The sequence below is a fragment of the Lepeophtheirus salmonis genome, chromosome 11, assembly GCF_016086655.4.
Source record: "Lepeophtheirus salmonis chromosome 11, UVic_Lsal_1.4, whole genome shotgun sequence".
In the NCBI taxonomy this organism is placed as follows: domain Eukaryota; kingdom Metazoa; phylum Arthropoda; class Copepoda; order Siphonostomatoida; family Caligidae; genus Lepeophtheirus; species Lepeophtheirus salmonis.
The window spans coordinates 11,586,037-11,613,237 of record NC_052141.2 but is presented as its reverse complement, the minus strand read 5'-3'; the positions used below and the strand labels follow the sequence as shown (position 1 = coordinate 11,613,237).

The 27,201-nt window shown below is 34.4% G+C and overlaps 2 protein-coding genes and 1 pseudogene across 2 annotated transcripts in view; 2 read left to right on the top strand and 1 right to left on the bottom strand.

The window, feature by feature from the left end:
* Window positions 1–27,201, top strand: part of LOC121126291 (uncharacterized) — a 360,273-nt gene that overhangs the window by 59,593 nt on the left and 273,479 nt on the right. The window lies entirely within an intron of this gene.
* Window positions 1,948–6,468, bottom strand: LOC121126153 (protein SSUH2 homolog). The gene is made up of 2 exons (XM_040721458.2): window positions 5,709–6,468; window positions 1,948–5,450 (listed from the first exon to the last, which is right to left on the bottom strand). The coding sequence occupies exons 1-2, from the start codon at window positions 6,376–6,378 to the stop codon at window positions 4,786–4,788; spliced, it is 1,335 nt and encodes a 444-aa protein (XP_040577392.1). The 5' UTR covers window positions 6,379–6,468; the 3' UTR covers window positions 1,948–4,785.
* On the top strand, window positions 18,665–19,626 carry LOC121126349 (triosephosphate isomerase-like; annotated as a pseudogene).

Genomic DNA, 27,201 nt, shown 5'->3' with positions numbered 1-27,201 from the left:
ACGAAGATTTTATTCTCCACACTGTTATTATTGAATTATTATTAGTAAAATATATTTAATTGATTGATTAATAATAGAATTTCAAAAAAATAAATACTAAAAAATAGCTATCTTCATCATTAATATAGATACCCTTAGCTTCAATGATGGCTTCCAGACGGCAGTGGAAGGCCAAGTGCCCGATGCAGATGTAGTCCTCTGTCATGGCATCCCAGAGCAAGGTGACAGTGGCTTTGAGGGCTTCGTTGTTCGGAGGAAGATACTGCAGGCCTTCCCCTCGACATCCACCCAAAAGTTATAGTCGAAGGGCTTGGTATCAGGGCTATAAGGGGCCAAAAGTGTTAAAAAGAGCTCTCAAAAGACTCATTCATAAGAGTCTTGCAATCGAAGAGATGGGTTTCTTTCATTGCTGGTGTCAAAAAGGGGGCTCTCCATCCTCACAAAGCTCTTTCCAACTAGTTACAAATATCTCTCTGCGCAGTCTGGTGTGAAACCCCGAGATATCTTGCATGGTCCCTTATGGACTTGAGATGATTGGCCTGGGCTGTTTTATTTAATTTTAATTGATTTAACTTTACATTTTAAATCAATTTAAACCAAAGATAGGTAGGGAAAGGACATTCTTAGTATTGTAGTACTGTGTGTTATTCTAGTCCGAATTTACTGTTACTTGTGAAAAAGAATTGTCATTATATCTTTTTTAAATTTAAAAATAATTTTGACTAATGAAAAATAGTTTTTTTTTAAATGCAAGCAGTCTGTAAAGGGGGGGGGGGCGATATACCACTGTAAACATTCTAGAATGAATCAAAAAACTATTCTTGTGATTGTAATATACGTTCTATGCACTTTTAACTTAATTAACATGGATGTATTGATTTGTTTGTGGGCTTCATTGATTTAGTATTCAAAAAGTATGTTAGGATAGTTTTGTCCTCAGTAGTTTTTCCCCTTCTTTAATGGGTGTACAGGGAATTCGTACGTGTGAGCATTCACATATTGCTTATGTGATAAATAAGAGATCGTAAGTAGCTGAAAGTTACAAATTATAATAACTGTACCATTTGGATCTCTATAACTGCCATCAAGGAGTCCCTCCACCTTTGCATTAATCCCTTCTTTAGCCATACTTTACATTACAATGGGAGTAAGATCAGGAAATGCTCAAAATCGTCTTTACATTATGTACATGCTCTAACAACATATGTACGAGTGTGGTTGGAAAAGTTAACGACCTAACAAAGATGCAAGACATTTTTTCTGCTTAAAAAAAAAAAAAAAAAAAAATCAACGTGTTCTCCGTGTATCTCTATACACTTCTCCCAGTGATGCTCCCATATCTGTAACCTGTCCAAATTGTACGGCATTTTTCTCTGCGAAATAATTACTCATAGGATACTTTTTGTTTTTGGCTCAATTACTCTGATTTGGATTAAGCTTGACATTTCAAATTTTAACACAACATGCCTTTATATATCTGGTATTGTTTGAATCTATGTATAGGTTACAATCTAAAACAAATCTATCATGACAGCCTGATAATCGATTTTATTCATTTTCACAAAAACACTCACTTCCACCCAACACCCAACGACTGTTATATAATAACTCCACGTCCAAAATGGTGAGTAACCTTCAACAGATACTCGATAGATGTGACTAGCTTTTATTTTCGAGTGCTTCCATCTTCACATTGAGGTTGAATACTTTTCAAACCACCCTCGTATTATATGTATATACAGGGGTGTCCAATTAATTATTTAATCGATCGTCCTGATGTTAGCATCTGCCTCTGAAGTAAGCATTCGACCCTATCTTTTGTAGGTATGGGGTTTTGTTGAAAAGTTCACTGGTAGCCCAGGGATGAGACACAAAACCCTTTACAAAAAAAACAACAACATTGTTCTTCATAAGTTCATCACAAACTTGATTGTGTTTTAGTCATTATTTTTTTTTCTTTAAATGAAATATTTCTTTATTAAATAATTTTATATGTGTATATATAACTCTATGTAATATTAATAATTATTTTTTGCTTAGACATCTATATAAAGGAAAATTTAGTATGTTTGTAGTGAAAAATGAGTTTGTGAACAAGAAAGAGGGAGAGAGGGAAGGCTTAAGAAAAGGAGTAAAAAGGTGTTTAGTGAGGTGTAGAAGACAAGACAGAGCAAGTTCCATAAAAAAGAATAGTAACAAAGGGGTTTTGAATATTTGTACAATGTTTACGTATGTATGTATAGTAGGGTGATTCGAATAAATAAAATAAAACACGCTCAGGAGAAATTATTCCCTTGAACTCAATGTGCGTAGGTTTGCGCCCGGTCATTCCTAGAGAAAGAAATATACTTTATGTAAATGGATTTCACACAAGATTCCTTGGTCAGATGGGGTAAATGTAATAATAAAAGGTTTACTTATTCTTAATCAGTGCAACTCCATCTGACCAATTGAAGGAACATTTAAAAAAAAACACACTCACTCCAACAACAAAAAAATATCGCAGGCTAAAAAATACTCAAGATTTACAACCCTAATTTTGCATGTACACAAGAAAGGCTCGTAATGTGTACATTAGGTTTATCTAAGAGACTGATCGAATTTTTACTTCCTATAAAATATCCATACATGGGTTTTTTGATTATATAAATTTTTTACCCGCTGTTAATTAAATGGGATATTAATCACCCCTAGATTTATAAAATCTCTTGTTTATGATTGGTTCGTAGAGTTAGCAATGTTTAGTGGACTCCATTAAATTTTTTGCTTCAAATTTATACTGCTGTTTTTCCATTTGATATCTTGGATTATTATTTTTACACTATGAGGAAATGGAAGATTAAAACTATTATTTTTTTAGCTGGCTACTTATTTGATATATTAAGGAATATTTCCAAGAAAGTTTATTACCAAAAATTTACGTTCAACATGATGGATTATTCATATTGGAAAATTTACCAATAAGTATAATATATTGGAAGATCAGTTACTTTCTCATAGAGTTGCCCAAGCTAAACAAACGCAATTTTCATAATTAGATGATGTCATGAAGTGTGGAATAATTTTCTTTTGGTAGATGTTTCTGTGGTCGTTACACCTGTATGTCATTTTAAATTGAATTAACTTATACAATCGTATATTTAAATCAATTATTAATAATTTCTTCCACCAAATTGTCCTTCAGCCAATTGTTTTCCGCCAAGAAATGTTTTTTGCCAATCGTCATAGAACCGTCAAATACAGTGAGTAACATAAAAATATTTAAACCCCTCTCTATATTGTTAAAATATACATTTGTGACGGCTACAATAAGACTTAACATGTTCTGCACATCATCACTGTATGTTTTTATGGTGATTGGAAGATTTGTTCTGGGAAATCTTGCCCCGGGAAGCCTAATATTTAAGGCATAAAATGGGTCTTCCTTCACTTGAAGTCCTTTGTAATTCTTTTTTTTTTTTTTTTTACATTGAACAACTTGAAATGAGGGAATTTTAATTCAATTTTAAAATATTTAAAGTAGAAAACATCAAGCCTGGATGTTGTACCGTTTAATAATGAGTTCAAACCAACTATTATATTAGAACTAAACGCTACTAAAATTGTGGATATGTTGTAATTAGAAAAAAAGACGAAGGTTATAATCGAAAATAATTAAGTACATTCTAATTCAATAGGTATATACAAGTCAGTTCGAACTCATTATAATATGGAGTAACATTTGATAGTTTCTATTTTAAATAACTTAAAATTAGAGATGTACCGATATCAAAATTTAATGTGTTAAGAAATTACAAATAACAAAATCATTTACTTTTTTTTAATGTTTAACTTTTTACTAACTAGGGCTTGACAAGAATGGATATGAATTTATCAATCATAATCAGGATTATATATAATTTGAAATAAAATGATTTAAAAAGTTAGCTTCTCTCCCTACTTAGGAGTCAATCTATTTCTAGTTGGCTAATATATAATATCCGCAGTACTGATTAGACTTTCATTTTCAATAGATGGAACTAAATTTTGTAATGTAATTCTATTTTTATAGTACTTATTATATGTTAATTTTTTTATTCTGCAGTGGAACATTAAGGTAGAAGCCCTTAGCCTTAACCCTAGGTTAGTCTATACTAAGACCTTCACTTCCTTTTATAGGTAGACCATTTGAATTAATACAAATAAATATATATATATATATTTTGATACTCCTAATTAAAATTGAATTAAATGAGCTTATTTTAAGTTAGTGAATGCTAAAATCCATTACAAATGACTTGAATTAGAGGGATAATATATTTTTAAGCCTTAAAATATATGTGAGAAGATATATTTTTGGTATGATATAAAAATAAGGTGAAGGTTCACCGGGCACAATATCCTAGAGCCGTTTTTATCTCTATGGATGAGAGAAATAAAATTAAAACATGGATTTTTAATGTCCACCCTAAATTGTATGACTGAAAGAACATACACACGGATCTCCTTCTAATACACTTGTGGCTAATAGCAAATTATAGTAAATGAGAATGAATGAGAAGCACACAAAAAAAAAAAAAAAAAAAAAATTAATACAATGTGCTTAAATGTTTGGTTCTTTGATTAATGGTAATACTTAATAAGTATTCTTATTACACTCCTAGGGACTCAAAGAAAATATAAGACGAGGTCAACAACAATAACAACAACGTGGCATACTCATTGTGCCGCATGTACGATATACCAACTATATTACGAGGTAAGGGCTCTGTAAAATGAATATTAAAATAATAGTCGAAAGGGACTTTAGAGAAGAACACATCCCCAGCAACAATTCTGTGGATAACTGGGTAAGTATATTTTGTTTTCATAGCCGTAGACGTGAAAGAGATGGATCTTTCCCTTCCATTCATAGGACACCTTTGTCACAGGCACTACGCGGACCTGATGTCTCTGTCGAATGAGTTTGTGATCATCAAACTCTGGGCCGAGGGTATTGAAAACGATTTTAGCGGATGCCTCTTTGATGGCATCATCACTGAATGCCGTAACGGGGGTGACACGATCTGCCTCTTCTTCAAAGGCAACTTGACCAGAGACATCGCGGATGAGATCATGAGGAAGTTGGAGTTGCTCAACTATGTGCTCCGCGGTGTGTACTTTCCAGCTGATTGAGAGTTGTATAAAGCAACGAATTTGTCCTTGACCATCACAGGTCGAACAGTTGACTTTCCCTTTACTATGGCATTTTACGCAGTCTTGTTGGCCTTGCCCATGTTTGGAATGTTGACAGTAAAAGCACCTTTCGCGAAATCCTGAGGAATCGGACATCCAACCATCCCCATGACAATTCAAGCACCGGATCCAACCTTTTCCATTACAGTCTCTACAGGTGACTCCTCCTGTACCTCGGCAACGATGACAGGATTTTGTGCTCGCCGTATTCGGCACGGGAATAAGTCGTACTTCATCTGTCAAAAAGATAACGTCATGGCTAGAAGTTTATTATGCATTTACAGGGCCAGCTTTTATTATTTACTCATCTAAATTATCCAAATTTCGAGGGAGTAAGAGTATTTATTACATTTATAAGCAATGGACAGCTAATTATGTGTTCAATGTGCATTGGAAAATTGGGGGGAAAATAAATAACACTTAACCTTTCAAAGTTTGTTTAATAGGGATGAGTAAATATTAACAGTTGGCCCAGGAGTAAATGAGTGAAGTACCTTTAAAGTCCTGCGTTGGCTCTTCCTGGATCTCCCAAGGTAGAGGTGGAAGTCCACCCGAGCTATATGAGCCAAGAGTGTCCAGACAGCCCTTCCCTAATGGTGCATAAGTCCAGGCCGTTTCCCTCTTTTCCGAAAAGGATTGGAGTTCATAGTGAAAGGCGGGAATGTACTCCATTTTTTTAATGATCATATTTTTTGCCGCGGTTTTTCCATAGCAACAATGGGAGGAGGCAATATGCGAAAGGAGTGCAGAGCGTGCTTGATTCTCAGTGAGACGAGTTTCAAAATCGGATAAGTGGATGAGACCCACTTTTGTCGATACATCTTGTCCAGTGGGATAGGCGTCCCCTGATGGTTGGTGTGCTGGAGGTGCTGGTGGTGAAGAGGACGGATCTAAGTTAGTGTCGTTGTTATTGTGGTTGAGGAGAGAAAATGCTGGAGGAAGTACTGAGGGAGGAGGTGGAACACTCACGGCGTCAAATGACACCATTTCGTAACCTTTAATGGAATCAAAGTAGTCAAGGGGAGGTGCAGTAGGCCAGGAGTCCTCCTCCTCTTCATGTTGGGAGTTCTCTGAGCCTGCATCAGAGTCCGAGGAAAACTTTTTTTCATACTTTTTGGATGTCGAATCCTCGTCCCCACCAGTTCCCTCATCACCGAAAACCATTCTAAGAAGGGTGAACGCCTACTTCTCGTCCTTTCAAGTCGTAAGGAGTCAATGAAAAGTAAAGGAAAAAGAAGAAAAAGAGGACAAAAGTTTGTAAAACGGAAAAAACGGGGGAAAAAAAAGAGAAAGCCTGATTTCATAAACAAGTTCTTCTTCTTTTTCATTATTCTTGCTCCAACTGAATGAAGGAGCTTTCCTCTTCTTCTCTTCCTCTCCTCTCTCCCTTTTAGAGACAATCTTCTCTTTCTTTAAGTAAGTACAAAGAGAATTCATTATTTTTTCTGTTAAAAAACACTACTTCTTTTTATAGTAGTCTAGTTGTAATCCAAATAATAATCCAAAGGTATTATCTTATCCTTTCATTTCATTACAGCTCTAGCTAGGCTCCTATCATGACCAAATGAGTGGAAAAAGAAAAAGAAAAAAAAGTAGATAGCAAGAGAAGAGGAAAGATAAAAACTTTACTTTTTTTTTTAAAAAAACATTAAAAATCCTTTTTGTTTGTAGACAATATGTATTTTGTATATGTATTTAACATTATGTAGGCCTTAAAAGAAATATGATCCAAGATAAGAACAATTTAAGATGAATGAAGGAACGAAAGAAAGGACAAAAGGACTCAAGAACAGGTGTTTAATATATACATATGTGTTGCTTCAACATACAAACAATTGGAAAAATCAAGAAAATTATTTTCATTACTTCATCCTACAGCCCAACATTTCATGGGGTTATTAATCAAATTTCTGGGATGAATGTAATACCCAATAATTTGAACTATTGTTTAAAAGCTATGTTTTATTTAAAATGCTTATATGGGCTCTGATATGGCACCTTTTAACCATATAATAGGTTTAATTCTCGTTTTTTATTGGAAATATACATTTGGAAAACTTTGTCCTTATTAATAATAAGTCATAGCTCGTACCGTTTGCCGAATATATGAGGGAAAACTATGAGTAAAAGGAATTTTCTATTCATATAAATATAAGGATATTTTTTTGTTTCATCATCATTACCCGGGATTATCAGGCTTTGTAAAATAGACACACTTTTATTTAATAATAATATAGAAAATGACTCCCCAATCATTCCTTTGTGTTAGTCTCTATTTTTCATGAGCACACTCAAACATAGTTACTCAATACTCAAAAGCTAAACAAAAGTAAACAAGTTTGTTTTAATCCCATGTCTCTGAATGTAAAAATATCCGAACAATAACAAAAAGGCAAGGTGTCTGCGCCACGCCGGTGTCAGTGCCATGAAGTCTTCAGAGAGCCTTCGTATCTCCATCAGGACTGCCTACAACATAACTCATTAATTAAAAAATAAATAAAAAAATGATGTGATAAACCAGGGAGCACTCTAGTCTCTAGGGAGCTCACAGGCTTTGCTTTACCTAAGCATGCTTGCTCCTAAACTTAATCAAAAGTCACATTCATTTATTTCATTTTATATGATGTAGCTCGTTGTTGAAAATAAATCCTGATTCGACACACATATAAATAGACTGGCCGATAAACTTTGCTTCATTAATAAAGATTTGAGTACTTTAATTTCATATTTTATTTTACAAAACAATTTAGATGATGCTATTGGATGCAATTTGTAAAAATTAAATTATGTTTGTTTACTATTTATTAAAAAAAAATTGTAGAGGTGATATTTTTGGAAGCAATTTCTAACATTTTCCATTTGATCTATTTTCTCTTGAGCAAAACAGACATTTTTTTCGGGTTTATTGTTTTTTTTTTGTATATATATATTTTTTTTTTTTGGGGGGGATAAATGTTGGTTGGTCCACCATTAACTTTATGAATAAATCCATTCCAGGAGCTATTTCAAAAGACATTTTTATTTCCAATGAAAAAGTTGGATCAAGTGAGCCTTGCTGTTTTTGCTTTATTTGAGCTGTTTTAGTTCACCTCAAGTCGCGTTTGCCCTTGCAATCTGATTTTTTTTTATTTGTCGAAATAACACTATTTTTTTTTTTTTGCATCAGGGCTTAAAAAAAATTAGAATCAGTAGTTTTTGTTGTTGGAATATCTTCATATTGTTCGTCTAAGAATAAAAATTTAATCTAAACTCAATTTTGAAAAATAAATAAATCATTCTATATTGATTTGGAGTTGATAGGGCACATACTGGATGTCCATAAATACCTGATACACTTTTAAAAAATTGAGTTTGGTTGTAACTGATTAAAAAAATCTGAAAATTATGTTTTTATGAAATGGCATGATTATTAGACTATTCACTTCTAATGTTTGTTTAGATTGATTATTTTATTACAAAGAAAATCTTCTTCTAAAAATCGTTTTGCAGATTTTACCAGCTTACAAGGCAACGAATGTTTCCTGCACCACTGTCTACAGGGCCATTGACATCTTCAGCGACACTGGAGAGTATGGAAAATATACTACAAGTTTAGAACGATCCAAAGCTGTTCCTTCTGAAAGGCTATCGCAAAATGTCAAAATCAAAGGTATGGAGGACAAAAGAACTATGGTACAGCAACTGAGGAGGGGGAATGGATCTGAACCCAAGATGGGAGCCCCTCTCACACATGCAACAATGTCCAAATCTAGTTGAAGAGTAATTTTGGGTCCAAGGAATTCCTACAAAACTTCTGGTGGGCGTCAAGATCTGAAACTGAGGCCATATGACTATTTTGTGTAGATGTATGTGAAGTAGAAAGCCTGTGCTTTTCCAACGCCAAAATGGGGAGTATATAAAAGCAGCTCTTTACCTCCACTACAACAGCATGTTTGCCAACGCCATGAACTCCACCTGCAAGTATTTCTGTTGCCGTGTTGATGCTTACGTCTGTGAAAATGTTGAGATCTTTAAAAGAGAGAAACAGATCTTTTTATTTATTCAAATACCGTTGTTCTAGCAGGTCTATTACCACGATAGACCTCGATAAAGTTATATTAAAAAGAAAAACACATGATCAGAATGAATAATTCATCTGCTTTGTGTATTAACCCACCCTCCAAAAATGAAACACAATCAATTTAAAAATGGTATAACAAACAGACAAAAGAATTGAGATTGATGTTCTAAGTCGTGTGGATCACACACCAGCACAGATCCACAACATGACTTAGGCAACGAGGCAGACTATTTACAATGTCAAGAAGGCAATTAATGAAGATATTGGCATAGAAACGAGCTTCAACAAGCACGCAGAGCAAAGGTTACAAGGTCCTTGTTGCAGACCAATATTCCAATCTGGCCGAAAACAATGTGTCCACCATACTCGAGTGATGCCAACCAACTCGACATTTTTATTCTGGACGGATGTCAAGGCAAGGGGCTGTCAGAGAAGAGCGCTGAATCTCAAAGCTCTTGAGGCATATGCTAAGGAACATTGAAACTCCTTGAGCCCCAAGTACATTATTATCAACTGTCAAAGCTTTCAAAGACCCATCAAAGCAATTATCAAAGCTTATAGAGGCTACATTATTGAAGGTTAAAAATGTCTTCAACACATGTTCTAAGATTTATACAAAGTCCAGTCAATATACTACTCTTAGTTTTTCAAATTAAATTGGTTAAAATTCCAGATTCAAAATAAATAGCTTTTGAATGACGCACCCGTTATATTCAAGTATGTACGTATAATTGATGAGGATGGTTATGTAAGGACCGAGAAAGTCAGGCAAGGGGACGATTTTATCTTTTTACTACTGAAGATGAAAAAAAGAAATAGATTTTGTGACCTCATTTTTTTTTATAGATACTATACGTTGTCTTTCCCCTTTCTTCTCTATGTTTATTAGGGTGAGGCTAGTGACCAATAAATTCTTAGATTTTAACTTAACACACTTTCACCTTACATACAGGGTGTACGGAAATGAGGGGTATCCAAATAAATATTGATAATAATTTTTCTTTTCTAAATTACGATATTTATATTGCATACAAAGCTAGGTATCATGAATCATTTTTCAGGTCCTCCAGATGACGACTTTTTAAACTTTAATGATTTTAGAAATTGCACCATGTGATTTCCTGTCTTGAATTAACTGAACCACCACTTCCCGCTGGTTTTCAGTCAAGGTCATTTTGGTAAAATAATGCTTTATAACTGAAAGAGATAAACCAGTTTGGTGAGAGTGAATATTCAGAAGATGAAACTGATATCAAGGAATCTCGATGAGCTGTAGACAAATATATTTGGAGTTCTTTTATTTGAGAAATGTTTTGGAGATGAGCAACTTAGCTGTAATGACGTTTCCTTAGAGTAGCTGTGATATGAGAGCCCATGCAATATATCTTGGGGATTCATACCGGAATGTCCGGAAGGCTAGCAAAAAGTTGGTGGAAAGAGTCTTGTGAGGGTGTAGAGGCCACTTTTGACACCAATAAGGATATAAATCCATCTCCTAAAAAACGAATAAACACAAACCCCCACTCCGTATACTCCAAAGACATAGGGAGCAATTACTCTAATGTGGATCTTTAATTCCACTCCTAGATCAACAGGGAGCCCACAAAATACATGTACTACTGTGTATGTTTAATGGACATATAAATGAAATTTCATTGAAATATAACAAATGGGTGGAAAAGTCCTTATGACCTATAAATGATGCTTTTTTTAACGAATCCCATTTTCAGTTAGCTCCAATCTTCAAAAGACAGCTCTCCAAATTTTATGATAATCTAATCTTTAGTTTATGAGTAATTGTGCGAACCTTTTGCTGTTTCCAAAGTTTCGTGTTTTTATTTTACTCTGCTTTTGATGTGGAAAAAATATTTTTCAAGCTGAGCAATGGCTTAAAAAGTAGTTTAGCGACTCTGCTCTATAATGAAACAATTATAATTGCAATTTCAACAAGCCAATTTGGAACGAAATAAAAAAGTGTATTCTCCGTTAAGCTCGGAAAATTTCCATCCCATGTGTTATTCATATTTACCTTGAACACAAAGCCCATGATTTTTTTTTTAATGATCAAAATTGCTTATCAGGGAGGTTTTGTAGACGCAATGTAAGGATCCTTGGATTCGCGTAATTTACAATTTCTTCCTTCGTTTATTTTTGTGGGATTTATTTTCTTCTTTTCTCTTTCTTTCCATTGAGCAGATGAATTAAGTTGTTTTTCGGGTACATTCTGTAAATGCGCCCACACGTTATACTTTCTCTTTCTTTCTCAAAATTGGACACTGGAACAGCGGGCGGATGGTAGAAATTCAAATATTGCAACCAAATCCATTAACTCCTGAAGTAGAAAATGACTATAATTATGAAGAAGTGTACACAGGTTGGTTATCTTACTTCAGCTCACTTTATTAGAGTCCTTCTATGAAACATATTGTGGGTATAGACAAGCAGAGCTGTAATAGGTCCTTCAGTGCTCCCCCTAGATTCTACGCCAAGCTAAAATCAACCAATCAATTAAAAACATTAATAAATGATAATATACAAATAAAAAATTGATAAATGAGAGTATTCAAATAAAAACATAAAATGAATCTAAATCTAAAATAAGCTTTGCAAAGCAGGGAGAATGTCCTGAACACCAAAAGTAAGCTTCAAACGTTCAACTAATACAATGTTGCACAGGTCTATTCTGAAAGTCCTGTCGGATTTAGACAATACTTCGAATATACCAAGGTACGTAGGAGATAAAGCTGGCTTGATCGGTCTGTTTTTAATAAACACGGGACTCACTTTTGAGCACATCTAGAGGAGTTTGGACTCGGCTTGAAGGTTGAGAAATAATTCTCGGCAGAATATGCTTCATATTTCTCACTTTGTTGAATAGGTCCTTGTCCTTTGGTGTATCAGAGGAATCGGTCAAGGAGATCTGTACGTGGGGAACTGATCCCAACGAATGGGGAATTGGCGAAAATGAGGTTAACGGTAAAGATGAGATGGATACCCTAATCTCCATGAGCACAAACGGAAGTGCCTTAAACCACGACTCGCTCGCCTGGGCCATTCTTATAACCAAGGCTACCTTAAGAGTTATTTGGAACCTTTCCAGTATTCCATTTGACTCAGGATGATAAGCCGTCGTGAACAAAGTGCTTGATCCAAAGACTTATCACAGTCTCTTCCAAAGTCCTCCAGTTTTGTTTTGTTTTCAATTGAAATCTTTTTCAATTAAGCTCCTCTTTCAGGATAAACAGAAATTGGCACACCGAATCTTAAAATCCAAACCGAAAAGAAAGACTCTACAATGGTCTAAGCCTTAGTATCACACATAGCAATGACTTCATTCCATCTTGTGGCCCTATCCAAAACTGTTAAAAGATACCTGTAACCATTTGACGGAGGTAAGGGACCAACAATATCCATGTGAAGTGTACAAAATCTTGGAGGATCTGTAGAAGTCGGAGTAGGACCAGAAGACCTTGGGTGAGTTACTGCTTTGTTCTTCTGACAAGATAGATACTCCACCGTTTCTCTTAAATTAGGCCAATCAAATGACTTGGAGACCCCATGCAAAGTAGCTTTAAAAGCTGGGTGTGAAAGACCTTGAGATAATTTAAAATATTTTTTTACACAGGTTGTTAGATGATACTATAGCTATGAAATTTCCATCGTCCCAAAACTGACCAAAACTCCACTTCCAAACTTCTGTGTGACAAAAGACCTTGCCTTAAAATCCAGAATACGTGGCTCGTTTGAAAACTGGTCCTGTAACACTTCTTTAAGGAGGGGAAACATTTCAGATCTCAATGGAGCTATCCGTCTTGACAAGGGGTAGAACGACGTTCTCTTTCCCTGATTTGCGTTTAATCTGACAAAGGCAACTGAGATATAAAGGAGAAAAATTACAAACTGTCTTGTCGTCCACGAGGGATTCCTCGATTCCATTACCGAACTCAAGGGCTTGTGGATGTAAATATTGTGAATTCAAACCCTTCCAGTGACCAGCAAGTTGTACAAAGGTGCTACAAGCCCTCTTCTCTATGTGCAGCCAAAAATAAAAGTTGAGAGGATTGATATCCAAACTGTATTGTGGGCACATTCCCTTGTCTCAGAATGCAAAACTATTAGCTAAAACATCTGATTAATTTGCACAGTGCCAAAAGGGCCTCTATCTTGCTAAAAGACGACGTTGCCGTCGTAGAAATTATTCTGAACCCGGAGGAGTAAGATGGCCTTAAAAATGTCGATGTACATGGCTGTTATGAGCCTTTAATACTCCTGAACCAGATCGAAGGGGTTGTTAAAAGTATCCGTATTGATGATTGGATTTTTTCATGAGCTTATCTTCTTCTCAATGTTTTCGTAGTGGTATAGCCTCTTCCTAACATTTTAGATGGTCATACAAACCATTCCCGTCAGCCTTGGCAACTCTGTTAGAGTGTACCCCTGACAAAAATGAGTTGTGATGAACTTTCTCGTCGGACTTAAAAAAGTTGTGAAGCAGTATGTACTTGACATACATCGATACCTATACAATTGCAGATAGTTCTAATATCCTCACACAGAACCTCTCAAATCAATATAATACAGTGTGTAAGTTTCAAGTTTCCACCCGTTATAACTCAGTATAAACGATTGAACTTCCCTTGCTATTTTTTTCATAAGATAAATTATATACATAGTAAGTTATGTTTATCTTATTGTAGCTCTCCGATGAGGTATTATATAGGATGTGTCAACATAACATCCTTTTTTATAATGTGTGGTAATAAGGTTGTAGAGGTTTTTTGGGGGTGTTGGCGTGATTTCATACCAGAAGCAAAATTCTAATGTCTTCTTGGAAATACAGCCAGTTGCTCTCATGCATTGGAGAATTGAGAAACGGTCGTTTGGTTTGCCAAATAAATATTGCAAAAAATGATTTTAAGGAATACTTTATGCTATTAAAGTCATTGCAATTTAGCCCTGGGGATTGTATTGGTGTAATTTAAGAAAATAATTTGATTGCTTTAGTTTTTAATAAACAAAAATAGTCAATTTTCAAACTTTGAAATTTGCAAAATTATTTAAACACAAATAACTCCACATATAATTATGCTAAAAATCTACACCTTATAGTATCAGATGGTGAGATGTAAGAACTCTAAATTGGTGCAGTTTGGTTAAATTGTATAATTGGAATCGGATTTATTCCGATTAAACCAAAATTGTAAAATCTTTTCAAAATCATCAAATAATGATTGTATGATCAGTTAGTTATCCAAATTTATGAAATAAAAAAAGATTGCTGATTAAATTTTGCATCTTTTTGTGTAAGGTAACTATTCCTCTAAAATATCTCAATAAAAGTTAATTTAAAGAGAGAAAAAAAAAAAAAGGCTTGCAGTTCAGTGTATGGACAATATCCCTTGTTATGATATGATTGTCAAATCCCTAAATATAGATGCTACCAAAAAAAGGTTCTTAAGCTTGCTTGGATAAAGTTGGGGAATTAGGTTTACCCTAATCTAACTATTATATACATACATTGATTTTTTCTATGTAATACATTTACAGGGGTAATAAAATTAGAAACTTTCTTTTGTAGACTCTTTATTTATTTATTTACGTTTTTTCCCAAAAAAAATATTTTATTGTTTTTTATGCCTTTTTTTATTCATTTACCCTTTAACAAATATCCTTGTTGATTCTAAAAAGAAAATGAGGTAATCATTTGTTGCTTTCCTTTCTCCTGCTACATAATATAGGGATTAATATTATAATATATATAAAAATGGAGAAAACAATCGTTCCTTCGAATACTGGTTGTAAAGTTAACTATGGAACGCTTTAGAACAATGAATCCTTTAGGTATCAGATCTTTAATATATAATTCTATGTATATATTGGTGTTATTGCTCGATCCGAGACCGGTTTTTGTTCCAGCTTGGTTTAATTGATTGTTCAATATCTATTTGAACGGAAAATTCAGGTTTAACATGAATTTTCTAACATTATTTTATTCTGCTATCCTTTTACATATAGAAACAATACGACTGGAGATCAATAATTTAACTTATAAAAACAAATCAATATAAAACATAGTTATATAAAATTATATGAAAAAGCATCAAAGATTCCAAGGTTATTAAAAGGATGGGGTTGTTCTAAAAAAAATGATTCAATAACATGTCATGAAGTCTGCAAATTATGAGGGTAATCACATTTATTTTCCGTTTCTTTTGTTTTTATATACCGCCGGAACATATATTATGCATCACTCGTGATTTACAGGACTGCTCCTAGGAGTACAAGGGTCTAGGGCTCTGCAAAGGGAAGAAAAAGTTGCATACTTCCGTAAGGGAAATGACAGAAACTGATAAAGTGACGTCATTTGTACAATTAACAAATGTATACTCATTTCATTTTCATTTCTATGTTTTAATATAAAGGCCTATAAAAAATTGGGAAAATAAGAAAGAAATAGCAAAGTCATAATTTATATCAACTTAAATAAAAAACTGTCAACCAGAGTTTCATTTGGCCCCTTTTTCATATTTGTTATAAAAATATAAATATAGATTTTACTTTCAGTATTTTTGCAAACATTATATTATTTAATCTTTAATGGATGATTGTTTTAGATCTTTGCTCTCCTTCTCTCGATATATATCTACAGAGTGACAACTAGTGATGAAAACGTATAATCAACATGGTAATCAATTTGAAGAATGTTTTGATGACGAAGCTGTCATAACATTTCATCAGCTGGTACCAGGGGGAAGGGGAAGAAGGGATAAAGTAGAATTGAGGATCATCATTCATTAAAATATTTGTCTGAGTCCAACGACAGTCAAATCCTCAATCAGAGGAAAATGTATCTGAAATATCCGACATCATTGGTGGTCTTCTTTACTGACTGACATTTTAATAAGGTTTGGGGCACATACGGAATATTGCAATCAAGTAAAGACAACCTCTCACATTTTCTGGGACTTTGGGACTCTGAGTGGCATCGTAGAGAACGTTGGGAAGGGTATACGAGAGAAAATAAGGAGAACCCCTGATCCAAATGAGCTTCTTTACAGCTTCGCAGGAAACAACAGGGGACTCCATTGGACGTCAAAGGTTATATATAGGCTCCAGACTCTGCAACACGTTTCAGAGGTCTCTGTCTTTCACCAAGAATGGCGAATTTTGCTCTCAACGAGTTTAAATTAACGGGGAATTAGCCGGAATTTATTTAATGCGATGGGAATGTGAGGCTTGGGATCGTTAATGTTTTGATTGTTGTTTTTTTCTTATTAAAAATTTAGTATTTTTATTATTGTATGATCTAAACTGAGGTGTGTTTTGTTGGAATTATCTTTGCGACGAGTAATTTCTTGGCACAACGGGCGTTCTTTCTTTCATTTCTTTTTTTAAATTCTCTTCCATTCTCCTTTTTTGAGGTGGTGTGAGAGAAAAAAAAATCAAGAACAGGGAAACTCGATCCGTCGTACATACAAATTCAGGTAAAAAAACTGACATATGTCAATAATATCTTAGATTAACATGGTTTTTAATTGTTGTTATATAACTTTGAATGTTAATTAAAATAAATTAATAAATAGAAAAAAAAAGAAGCTGCATCAGTGATGTTAATATATATACCATTGTTTAGTTGGCAAGCTGAACAGTGTCTATTCTTTTTCTTAGCAGGTGTCATTATTATTTATTTACTTTGGAGTGAAATTTTCTTTCTACTTACGTACAATTATATACAGAACTGGATCGAACATTTGTGTGTGATCATAAAAGATAAAAAGGAACCTTGAGGATTATTTTGGGAAGTTACACATAATTTGTAGGTCCTTCTTGGACTCAGATTCAAATTATGGATCGAAATTGGAATAATTCTTGTCAATGTTGTTGCATTATTCCGTTTGTGCCAAGTTTAAGGCTTGGGAATATTAAAAATAAAGAAACTGAAAGTCAGAAAGGAAACCCAGACAATTTGAAGAATGTTTTTGTAGAGAGCAGCCTAGCTGTCATGACGTTGTATTAGATCAGCTACAACCATCTGGGGTAAAAGACGGAAGAAGAAAAAAACACATGGAATTAGGCTAATATTACTACTCCAATGTCGATTCTCAATTCTACTCTGAGTCGAACAACAGTGAAGGTAATGGTTAGCAATTTTTAGGTAGCCCTTTGTTTTTAGTAAGTCTTTTCTTCTCCTAACGTGTTGTCGTGGCTAGAGAGGCGTAGTTTGTTTTGAAAAATAAAAAGAAAAGACCGCAAGGAGAAGGGGCAAGACATATGGTACACTTGAATAAAAACCCTTGCTAATATCAGCATCCTACAATTTGATTTGTGGGGAACAAAATAAATTACACCTATAAAAAAGAGAAAAAAATGTCGGCAAATCACACAGGCGTTTTCTAGTTTGATATGGCAGCTGAAGCTTGTACAAACTTTTACAATTCTAACTTCAGGGTAGTTGGCCTAGACCTAAGAGAGGATATACTACATTTCATTCATATGGAGTTGCATTTAGGATGCCCTTGATGGTGCTTTTTCAAAAGTAATCAAGGAGGTTGAAGATAGAGGAATACGGAGGAATTACATTTGATTGGGCCAGATATTAGCAAAGTTTTGGAGGCAAAGCTTGAAACTTGGCGTTCTGGACGCCCTTTAGATAATGTTTATGGCATTTGGATATTGCGGACGGTCCAACGATGGGGGCAATGTCTTTTTTGGGCTATATGTGGATAAAAAAAGTATGATATACATATCGCATTTTGCCTCCCATTTACTCATTTGGTGGCCAGTTCAAAAAACAAAAACTGATCTGATTTTTAACAATGGACGTCGAAATGTAAGAAATTGTGTCACTTTGTTGCACGAAAACTGTTGTTGTGTAAGTATCCATGCAACACTTATCAAACTTTTTTTGTTGCACAAGAACGAAACATACAAAAGTTTGTAAAATTTGATTCCTTGATTCCGAATTTGGTCTTTATTTTTCTCTATCAGCCTCCAATTATTTAAAAGGTTTAACAAAGTTTTTAGATATTTTCGTTATTTTTAAGATTCAAAGCTTTTCTAAGCACTTGGTGCTGAAAATTGGGCTAAAGGAAAGGAATATACTTCAAATTCTGATTTTGTAATTTTCCAAAATCATTTATATAATGTCTATCTCAAGTTTAAAACTAAAGGTGTCATTGTTTAAAGGTTCATATCTCGAAGCATAAAAAACATAGAAAAGTCTACAAATATCTCATTTGACAGCTGAATGTCTGAACTTTAAACAAAATGAGAAAAATTAAGACCATATTTTGAATCATTTGAGCTTATTCTACTAAATTCTGTACATTTCGTGTTTTTGCCATTTTAGCTGATGAACACTACTACTAACTTTCTTTACCTCAAACGCTGATGGCTACAATTACCAACTCCTCTGGAACCCTAGATGAATCACATATCTATTTAATTGATAATCTTTGTCTTAATTATAACAAAATATCATGGCTGATGAAACAAAGAAAACGACTCAGTTTACTCTGTATGAGATTTCGAATATCATTAAGCAGCAGTCAAAAGAGTAGGCAATAAAGATCTTCTCGATCGCTATGTACTCTGCAAGGTTCCTACTAATTGTAAAATAGTTAAACAAGTTGGTAGAAACTGGAAAATGAATGGAGATAGGAATCTATTGATGAAATCATGGATTTTTTGAGCAAGGGGGATTTGGACACTAATTGTGATGATGGTGTTGGAGTATCACCCTGCTACTTGGACTCTTCCCGTTCTAAACTTCCTGCCAATATCGGAGTGGCAGCTCAAAATCGTTATAAGGTGGTTAAAGGAACATTTTTCTAGAGGTATCAGTCCCCAAATGATCAAGGATGTTGATTGTGAATGAACCATTCTTGTCATACAGAGTGTAGAAATGTCATTGGAGAATCTGATGAACTCATTGGCAAAAAGGTTGTTTTTGCATTCAAATCTGGTCTCAAAATCATTCCATACATTGGAGAAAAATTAAACGAACGTGAATCTGATGGAAGGACTGAGGCGGTCTATTTTCACAACATGAAGCAATTTATGCTAAAGTATCTGATTTGGATCGTGCCGTCTTATCTTATGAACCAGTTTGGGCCATTGCAGCAGGCAAGACAGCCACCCCTGATCAGGCTCTAGAAACACATTTTACTCTTGGTAAATAGCCAACGGAGAACCTTTCTGAGGAAGTTTCACAACAAGTACAAATCCTGTTCCGTGAGTCCTGGGAATTGCAGGAAACTTGGCACTCAGAGACTAACATTGACAACTTCCTTGTTGGATGAGCCTCCCTCAAATCTGAATTTCTGATGTTCAAAAGAGATGTATTGTCATAGGTTTTGTATCCCTAACAATATTGCAGGGACTTTTCTACATAATTGACCAAAAAAATCGAACTAGCCTTCATAGTGCAAGCTATTGTTACTATGATATCTTCAAAGAAGGACGGAGCACGGCCCATTGAGAAAACAAGACTTTTAATATACATTTAATTTCCTATTTATGGCCCTTTTTAACACCCAGAGACTAATAGTAAAAAAAACTAGGGTCATAAATGGAATTCAGCAATGAAACTCTTCTAAATTCAGTATTTTTGTTCGCACTCAGATAAACAATGACTTATGTATCGGATCGAAGTCGGAAAAAGGATATATCTTGCAAATTATTTAATATCTGCATCGCAACGTTATTGGAGAAACTTCTTAGAATTTCGATATTTAATCCAATATTTTATATGATGCAATACGAAAAAAAAAAGATCGAATGGGGAAAAAATACTGTTTTATTGTTGTAACCATGGAATACTTAATAAAAAGAGTACTCACACTTTGATGAAATATGATTTAGTTTAAAAAAAATAATAATTAAGCATTCGTTATAAGAAAAATACGGAAAGCAATGCTGCCACATGTTTTTACCCTATTTTCCATTTCCTTTTTGACAGTCGAGGTTGAGAGTGGAGTAAAAAAGCATGACGTCAAATGTAGAAGGGAAGTAACCCCATATTTATATTACAGGGTGCACATTGCACAAGCTATTTATACTACCACTAGGTGCACTCTCTTCGGAAAAAGCGAGTACTTTGCATCTATTTTTTTTTATAGAAAGCTTGTTCAAACCTGCACCAGTTAGAAGAAATGCTAACTATTATTAGGAGCCAAAATATAGCAATTGTTTGAACTTTGGGACTTCATGAGACGCTTGTTCTCAAGGTTAAGAGGGTATTTTAGGGCTCTCAAGGGATTTTGAGGCATGTGATGGTGTTTGGAGTAGTTGAGGCCTATCTGGAGTTGCTAGAGACCAAGGTTAATTCCTGGATCGACATTTCTTACAATGATAGGTAGGAGGGCTTGCTTCCCTGTCACACCTCGGAAAAAAATGTATGAAATGGCTCCAAGACAATATTGATGACTTCATATCCCTGGACTTTTGCCCTCCAAACTCATTGTATCTAAATTCGATGGATCTTGTGTGTGTTGTGATCGAACGAATAACCAACCGAAATTATCGGTTGGATCAAGAAAGAATTCCAAGAATTGCCAAGGGAACAAGTGATGAAGGCTCGCATCGAGACTGTTATTGAGATTGGAGGTGATTTGATTGAATTTTTATTCATATACATAATACCCTTCAGAATCGAGTTTTATTGTTTTAATTTTATAACCAGTTTGAAAATAAATTCTTTTTAATGCACCCTATATTTGTATTAAATTCATATTCAACATCAGATTAAAAACTTTGATTTGCAGTGCCTAGTTTTAAAGTGCTTTTGATCAGAATCCCTTATCATTTTATTGCTTTGTTATTGTTTTTTGGGGTTTAAAAAAAAGTTGCTTTATCAATTGATTGCTATTTTCACCAAGAAAGTTGAACGGAGTTTATTTTTTCGTCTCCTTAGGTTGATAAGAAGGAATACGTTAAAAGTGAGTATAAAGTCATTTTGTAAATATGATATAATCACTTCAAACTGAGCATAAGTCAAAGGTCTAGGTCACTGGAGTGATTGCTAATTTGTAAGGTAAATTATTTTAGGGGAAGTTTGTACTCTACCGAGAGCCCATTCCAGTTAGGTTTAGAATTATGTCCTTATTTTCTTTGTCCAGTTTTATTTTCTCCACAGAATATTTGAGTATTGGTCCATAGATAAAATAAAATGTATTGAGGCGACAAGTTCTGACTAAGTTTGTTTTAATTTTCATCTGTTAACAAAGGAGATTGTAATAAAGAATATAGTAATGGAACAGGAGACTAGTTGGAAAAGAGAAGACTGGCATAGGTATGAATCTCATTATGTAAGGTACTACAACTTTTTATTTTATATTGGGCTCAGTGCTCCTTTCACGAATCGACTCAGAATCCATCCCGCCCCCGCCCACCGAAATCCTTCATAAGAGACAAACTCACATCTCCTTTTACATAATGAGACCTTTCATCTAATTTCATAATCCTCAAAATTGCTGATTGTTCCAATATCTCAATAAAGTCAAAACCCCTTTCATCCTACCTTCGCTTTACAAAGTTATTTCCATACTATTAAAAGGTTACGATAATTGAGCCTTGCCATCCACTTACGTGGTCACCAATTTCGAGAGAGAAAGTATGAAGTCCAGACACACCATAAAATGTAGTAGAAGAAACTGTTAAAAATAAAAAGATATTCCTTTTTAAGAGACCTACAAATAGCTCAGACTACAAAGAGAAAGAAATATATAGAGGAAAATTTAAACTGATCACAAATAGGGATAGTTAGGTAAGGTAGGTTGAAAGAGAAGCAAGTCACATGATTAATGAGTGAATCATCACTATAGGAAGTTAATTTGTTCCTTCCTTTTGGGATATTCTTCTTGCAAATCATTGTATCAATTCAATTAACTCGGCAAAATAAGTCTCTTTTGGACGACGAACTTAAAGGTAATATGGGAGATGGCAATGAAGACGCTACAAATAATGGAATGGCAAGAGTTAGTACATGTTCATGGAAGTCTTACGTTCATAGCTAAAACGTCGATTAAGATTTTATTGGGGGAGGTCTTTAATGAATTATCAAATTTGAGAATTTGTAAAAGACTCCAGAGAGATAGAGTTTTAACAGAGGAAAATATAGATTAGAGGGAAGTTGAACATACAAAATATTACTTTTTTTTAATCAAACGAATGGAAAATAGATGCTGGAGACGGGGTTTGGTCAAGAGTATAATAAGGCAGTCTTCTTTGGCCCAATAAAAAGACAGGTTTGAAAAGAAGGCATGAAGATCACTGCTACACAGTTATTAAGAAGCTGGCGGAGTTGTTTGATTGATTTTTATCTATGCTGGTCCCATTATTAGGTCATTTCCACCACTCTTTCTTTTGAAAGAGTTTAAGGCAATATTTTTTTCTGCAAAAGGGAGCAAGAGACCAAAAAACATTTTTATATTAATACAGGGAGACGGGAAACATATGGACCATTTGACTGAAGTAATATCTATATGTACTTGAAATGTAGAATGTCTTTTAACTTGAAGAGTTTCTGTTATTTTTTTACCGCCCAGAAAGATAGTTAATTAATTTTTCATAACCAAATTGCAACTGAATTCTTCCTTGAACGCTTTATATAAAAAGAACCTTCTCTATCACAATGCCAAACTGTCACCAAAAATAGCTCATCGTCTCTATAAATTACTTACTCTATGGTCGGAGCAGTAACTTCAAGCAAAAAATGCTTAATCACGTTTTTCTTTCGCAGTCTAATCGATATTTTATATAACTTTTATTCCATTCATGTATAGTATGAAGTTATTTTATTTATTTGCAAATAAGAGCCTCCCAGTCTAAAAATAAGAAAAAAACTGCAGAAAGAAGATTAATAAAATCAATAGCACGTATCAAAGAAAAAGTTAATTTTTTGTATTCATTGATCAAAGTAATACTGGAGGAAAAAAGAGACAAGTTATGTTCTTGGACTCACGAAGAAGATTGAGTATATATAGGTATGATTTTACTAATATGACCTGCCCGTACGCTAAAATAAAAGGTACCAAAAAGAGCTGCTAGGCTGTTATGCCATTCTATGTGCTTAGCTGTGAGTTATGAAATAAACAATAGCCAACACTGTATCTAACAAAAAATAGTGTTGAGTCGGTTCAGTCCAGTCGAGTCGAACTTGAGGTTCCTTAATGAAAGTAAAAGCGGTCATTCATGACGTCATTGAGGGAGTTTATTCCCTTTTTAATTAGTTATAATAAATTAAATTACATAGCTAAGTAATGTGTGAGAGTTTATTTTGATATTTATGTATTCATAGTAGTACTTTGCCTATATTACAAACAAGTAAATGAATACAAACTCATTCTTATATATAGTATTAAAGTAACAAGATGTATGTTATTTTATAATCTTTGAGGATTATTTCGTTCTTACAGATTTGTAGTTATACGCATCAATCTTCAAGTAGTAAAAATATAATATATTTGTTTTATTTTACATTATATTGAAAACAGGGGTATTTTTTGTGCTAGTATTATGCAAGGCTTTTAATACATATCTCATATATCTTATTTGGCTTCATAACCCATCGACAATTTAAAAGGACCAACATTTAAGGACCGGCCCCAAGGACTGGCAGACTTACGACAGGACTGTACTGGATCGAATAGTTAAGAACTGACACAACACTAGCAATAAGTCCTTATTAATGTCGTAGTAGGATAATTATTGACATTTGAGCAATTCTTGCCGATATCTGGGCTAGATACAGAGTGCTAAGTGTGTTCATTATAGCTGCTTCTTGATAATAAAATACAACGTATGACATCGAAGCTCCTTTTTTCGCACAACATTCTTCAAATTGTCTGGGTTCATGATATCAGCCTTTAGGTTCTTTATTTTACATTTGCAAAATACTTACGATTCACTGCCCTAACCAAATAATAATCAAAATATATTTATTTGTACACTTGAAAAAAAAATTCACTGATGCTCAGTTCTAAACTTTAAAAAATCCTCAAACTCGTAAGCTCGCAACTTAACTCATTTCACTATTCCTTGCTATAACTTATTTCACCGGGTGATCCATTGAAATCTGAACACTTAGTAATTCAATAATTAATTAAGGTTGAGTGATTGAATTAAATTCATATTTCGATATATTCAAGCATAATCAATTAGTACCAAAACAAAACAAACTTGACATTTATAGCTACGAACAAGTCGAGCAAATGACACTTGAAAGGGATAGATGAAGTTTCATTTGTGCACTCCAAGCAGTTTGGAGTGCACAAAACCATCGACTACGCCGTCAGTAAGTCCAAAAAGTTGGAGAGGAAGAAGGGCTCTGACGAAAAAGCTAAAGACAAGAGAATTTAAATAAAACAGCCCAGGCCAATCTACTCAAATCCATGAGGGACCATGCCAGAGATCCTGGGGTTTCACACCACACTTTCTAGAGACGTATCAGAAAATTGGTTGGAAAGAGGTTTGGGGGGGTGGAGAGGCCACTTTTGACACAGCAATGAAAGAAACCCATCTCCTCTGTTGCAAGACTCTTTTGAACACTTTAGGCCCCCTACAGACCTAATGCAATCCCCTCGACTACACATTTTTGGTGCATGTTGAGGGGAATGCCTACAGTTTCCGTCATCCAAACACCAAGGCTCACAAAGCAGCCAATGTCTGCAAGCACTGGCATGCAATGATAGATAACTACATACACATGCCAGGCCTTCCTCCCTCTGGAAGCCATCATTCCACCTAGGCGTCCCTACATTAAAGTTTAAAAGAGATCAGACAAATATCTCTTTAGAGGATTAATATGAAATTCAGCTGAAATTCTATGTTGATGTATAAATTATATCTTCTTGAAGTTTAAAATTCAAAGTTTTAAGATTTCAATGTATCCGCCCTTAGCAGTAATGTTGGCTTCCAAGGGGGGGGGGGCAAAAGTCTATCACCCACCTCCAGTAAAATATCTTTTCTGTTTCTTCTCCGATGCGAACAATTTATGTCAAATCCGGAAGCATATTTTGAAAAATAATAGATGGTTCACAAAAAGTCCTTAGTCCTTATAACGTCTTGATGATCATGAAGGCCAAGTCCACACAACATGTTTTGGTTCTTGCCATGGTTAGCAGGAAGGGCACTTTATACCACCGTCAATCTTCAAGCAGTGCCTAAATATCAACAACAAGGTCTACATCAGTGTTATATGTACCAAACTCTTTCTTCAAATCTGCAGTATCAGGAAAATCTGACCTTGGATCTTTGCAAGCCGATTGGGTACCCTGTAACACCAGTAAAAGTACACTAGATTTTCTTTATTCTAAGAATGTGAAGTAAGTCCCCCCTAGTGATTGACCTCTTAACTGTCCGGAATAAGACCCTTTAGACTATTTTGTTGAGAGCAATGTTGAATGAGTTTCCCATAAAGGTCCCCACAGCACCACAAGATCCTACGGGATTCCGTACATTAGACAATGGGATGGGCAAGAAGGCAGTGGGACGTTTGAGGACGATTTGAACCTGTGGTCCAAGCTAACAGCAGTTTTATTGAATAAATGTCAAGTTTATTTTATAATGTTGATTTTTATTAATTTAAAAAAAAAGTCAATTAAGAATTAAATTCACAGCAGCATTTTACTTTTTTTCCTCGGCTTGTGAAGGGTAAGATATACCACCCTTTAGTTCCGTAGTTGGTAAGCATTGGCAAACAACGGCCAACTATTTTTGGGCCTTTTTCTGTTTCTTTTTCCAGGAAAGGTCACGTAATACAAATCAGGATTTCTTTGTTCCTATATGTGGCTGGATTATACTTAAATCATGTTAGTTGGTGAGCTGTAAAAATACCATAACTTTCTTATTCCAAAAGGTATGTTTTAAAAATAAGAACACTTTTTTATTGCATAATTTAAAGTTATTTTACATGGTTTTGAAAATCAAATGAGATAGGTGATGTCCTCCATTGTTCATTTACTGAATTCACAGAACTTTGGTATTTCAACACCAGATGATTTTATTTTTTTTAAATTTCACTCTAAATTAATTATCATTTCAATGATTTTAGAAGGATAGTTATTTAATAAAAACGATGCCAAGTTTGATAAACAACATATACTACATCATAGTTATACGAGGTGTGTTCAAAAAGTAAAATAAATTATCAAATATCGCGGCAAGGAACATTTGGAATGCTCGATTTTATTATTTTTTTATGTTAGATCACTCACCATGAGCATATATTAACTGTTTCAGTGATAAAATATGTTAAGTTTGTGCGGGAGAAGCATAACGGTAGAAGTATTTTGCGTCTTTGGCAATTTTTAATTTTATTGACACACATGGATTCAATAATTTGCATCAAATTTTGTGTCAAAATAAAATTAATTTCTCCAAAAGCCTAGAAATGTTGACAGTGGCTTACGATGAAACGGTTCTGAGAAAAAGAAAATGTTTTTACAAGTCGTAGAAACTTGTCCAAAATGGCCGGGAGGAGGCCAATGATCAGCATCACTCAGGACGCCCAACCATGTCAATAACAAATGAAAACGTTGAAGCTGTAATGAAAATTGTTTATGAAACCGTCGAATCATGTCTCAGCCCCCATTTTCACTGGATTTGTCCCCATGTGACTTATTCTTGCCCTTATTAATTTTTGTGCCCCCGCAAACTTTTTTTCACTAACCTGCACAATGACTTTTGAAGCCCCCTTGTGCTTCGATTAGTTCAAAAGCTTTAGAAAGTGAGAAGCGTTTATCGCATTGGCCTTCTCTGAAAACAAAGTCTCATATGAAAGAGATAATTCAGCCAGTCTCTGCAAATTAATTTTAAGTGAGAAATTCAAATTGAAACCCGAGATAAAGCAACTTTAAAAGTTGAAAATGTATCTGCAAAGACTTCTACAATATATCCAGTAAGTATAAAGGACAAGTATTCTTTTA